Source organism: Myotis brandtii, unplaced genomic scaffold, assembly GCF_000412655.1.
Source record: "Myotis brandtii unplaced genomic scaffold, ASM41265v1 scaffold187, whole genome shotgun sequence".
NCBI classification, from domain to species: domain Eukaryota; kingdom Metazoa; phylum Chordata; class Mammalia; order Chiroptera; family Vespertilionidae; genus Myotis; species Myotis brandtii.
The window spans coordinates 2970586-2973516 of record NW_005356944.1 but is presented as its reverse complement, the minus strand read 5'-3'; the positions used below and the strand labels follow the sequence as shown (position 1 = coordinate 2973516).

At 55.7% G+C, this 2931-nt stretch overlaps 1 protein-coding gene across 1 annotated transcript in view; it reads left to right on the top strand.

Moving 5' to 3' along the window:
• The window catches only part of UNC93B1 (unc-93 homolog B1 (C. elegans)), a 14036-nt gene that overhangs the window by 3274 nt on the left and 7831 nt on the right, over window positions 1-2931 (top strand). Inside the window, exons 3-6 of the mRNA XM_014538230.1 lie at window positions 1544-1705; window positions 1926-2058; window positions 2337-2430; window positions 2542-2597. Coding sequence (XP_014393716.1) covers window positions 1544-1705; window positions 1926-2058; window positions 2337-2430; window positions 2542-2597 — 445 coding nt within the window. The remainder of the gene's footprint in view (window positions 1-1543; window positions 1706-1925; window positions 2059-2336; window positions 2431-2541; window positions 2598-2931) is intronic.

The window sequence follows — 2931 nt, the reverse complement described above, 5'->3', positions numbered from 1 at the left end:
TTTTTTAAAAAAATATATTTTATTGATTTTTTTACAGAGAGGAAGGGAGAGGGATAGAGAGTTAGAAACATTGATGAGAGAGAAACATCGATCAGCTGCCTCCTGTACACCCCCAACTGGGGATGTGCCCGCAACCAAGGTACATGCCCTTGACTGGAATCTAACCTGGGACCCTTCAGTCTGCAGGCTAATGTTCTATCCACTGAGCCAAACCAGTTAGGGCTAATATATATGCCTGATCTCAGAGAGGGAAGGAGAGGGAGAGAGAGATAGAAACATCAATGATGAGAATCATTGCTTGGCTGTTACTTGTATGCCCCCTACTGGGGATCAAGCCCACAACCCAGGCATGTGCCCTGGCCAGGAACTGAACCATGACCTCCTGGTTCATAGGTTGATGCTCAGCCACTGAGCCACACCGGTAGGATACCCTCTCCTTTTTTGCACATGAAAAAAGAAAGTTTCCAGGATAAATTCCCAGTAGGGCCCTTACTGAGGTCACCAGCTCATGAAAGGCTATATGGCTCTTGAAACCCATCACTATTAAGAACGGCTGCCAGCCCATCTCATTTCCCATGTGCTGGGCGCTTTTATAAATGTTACCTCATTCCTTACCATTTGAGGTAGATGCCCTAAGCTTAGACCCGGAGAAGCCAAGAGATTGGACAGCTTGCCCGAGTCCCACAGGAAGGTTTGAACCCGGGCAGAGTGGCTCAAAACCCCCATCCTCGCTCCTTGCCCGAACTACCAGCTGATTTCCCACTGGCTGTGTGAACCAGGGCCCTGTCATAGAAGAGAAAGTAATTGTATCAGAAAAACAAGGTCATTTCACTTTGAGCTGCCTGGAAACCAAAGGGAACTAGTGACACACATACTCAACAAACAAAGATCTCAGGGGTGGTCTTCAGCTTGGACAGCCTCCACGCCCTGAATAGGCCCTTAGCTGTTGCGTGTCAAGCCCCTTTGAACACGTGTGACATTGTCTCAGAGCCACTGAGGAGGAGCCTTCCTGACTGACCACATGGCCGGCAAGAGCAGTGCAGGGAGGAAGGGATGCTGGCTCCACATGGCCAGCACTGGAGCCTCTTCCTGTCTCTGCTCCTAAGTTTCCTTGAGCCAGGTTGGGTCCAGGCCCTTGGACATGTGCCTGGGCCCTGCAGTCCCAGCACATGAGTGAGGAAAAGGGGGTTGGTGAGTCAGCCCAGAACTCACATGAGGGCTGGATGTGCCCACAAGCCCCTGACACCTGACACCCTCACCCCGCCTTACCTCCTTCCATCCTTGCAGTGGCTGGGAGACAGTCATGGTGTGGGCTCTGTGCCCACATTACAGCCTCGAATACAGGTGTTTGGATGCCTGGCTCACCCGAAGCCGCTCAGCAAGTGCCTGTCTCTGAGTTTCTCTCTTAGAGTCCTTGATCCCAAGGCCAGGGGTGTCTCCCCGCCTCACACAGCCTCATGAACGGAGAGTTGTGGGCACTCTGGTATTGGCCCTGGCAGTCCCGATAAGCCCGTGATACCAGCATCTCTCTCAATGCCCATAGGTTTTTTGGCACCAAGTGGATGATGTTTCTGGGCGTGGGCATCTATGCCCTCTTTGTCTCCACCAACTACTGGGAACGCTACTACACACTCGTGCCCTCAGCCGTGGCCCTGGGCATGGCCATCGTGCCTCTTTGGGCCTCCATGGGCAACTACATCACCAGGTGAGCCTGGTGGACAACAGGGTGGGAAGCTGGAGACCTGGCTGCCCTCTGCTGCATTGCCAACGTTGGCCAGAGGACCTGGGATTGGCCCTTCCGCCCCCGGGCCTCAGTTTCCCCATCCATAAGATGCAGGGGCTGGCCAGCCCACAGCTCTGGGTGCAGGAAGCAGAGGTGTCTGGCAGAGGTTGGGCTGGGGAAAGCCTTCTCCTTTGTGGTCCAGGATGGCCCAGAAGTACTACGAGTACTCCCACTACAAGGAGCGGGATGAGCAGGGCCCGCAGCAGCGCCCGCCGCGGGGCTCCCACGCGCCCTATCTCCTAGTCTTCCAAACCATCTTCTATAGCTTCTTCCATGTGAGTGCCACACACGGGGCCCTGGGGGGTATTCTAGCCTGAGAGCCCACACACAGGAACCCATTCCAGTCTTGTCAGCCTTCTAGTTCCCCTGCTTGCTTACCCCAAGTGATTAAAACCTCATTCCCTGGCTGTCGGCAGTGCTGACCAGGGGGAGGGCCTCCGGCATTGGGCTCTCTCCCTCCACCAGCAGGCCACCCCAGAGGTGGGAGGGCTCCTGTCCCCCCAAGGCTATGCCAAGACCCCGCCCAGATCATGCCTGTGCCTTCTGTCCACAGCTGAGCTTCGCCTGCGCCCAGCTGCCCATGATCTACTTCCTGAATCACTACCTGTATGACCTGAACCACACTCTGAGCAATGTGCACAGCTGCGGTTAGTCCTCGTGGGGATGGGGTCCCCACGCCCTGCTCACCTCCCCCATTGAGTTATCCTGCAGACACTGGGCCCTCCAGGGCAGAGGATGCTCTCTCTCACAGGGTTCAGGGCTGTACGTCCGGGGTCCCAGGGCTCTGGTGGGCGAGGTACAAGGCCCTGTTAAAGTATGTATTTAATCTGACCCAGCAAGGTCGGGGGGGGGGCGGGTGTGGAAAGGGGGATGTATCAGGGAAGGCTGCCTGGGGGAGGTGCCATCTGGGATCAAGCTGCCTATGGGATCTCTCTTGGGGTCAAGTCCTACCCTCAGAGCTCAATCAGTACAAGGTGAATGTATAGATGTGGGGGATGCACTGGCGCCGGCCCCGAAACCCTAGCCTCTGTGCAATAGGATGGGAAGGGGGATGGGGTGGGAAGGGGGATGGAGGAAGTTGTTCCTTTCCTTGGAGTATGTTCAGCCCTAGTGGCCCTCACATCCAAACTGCTCTCCAAGGAAACCAG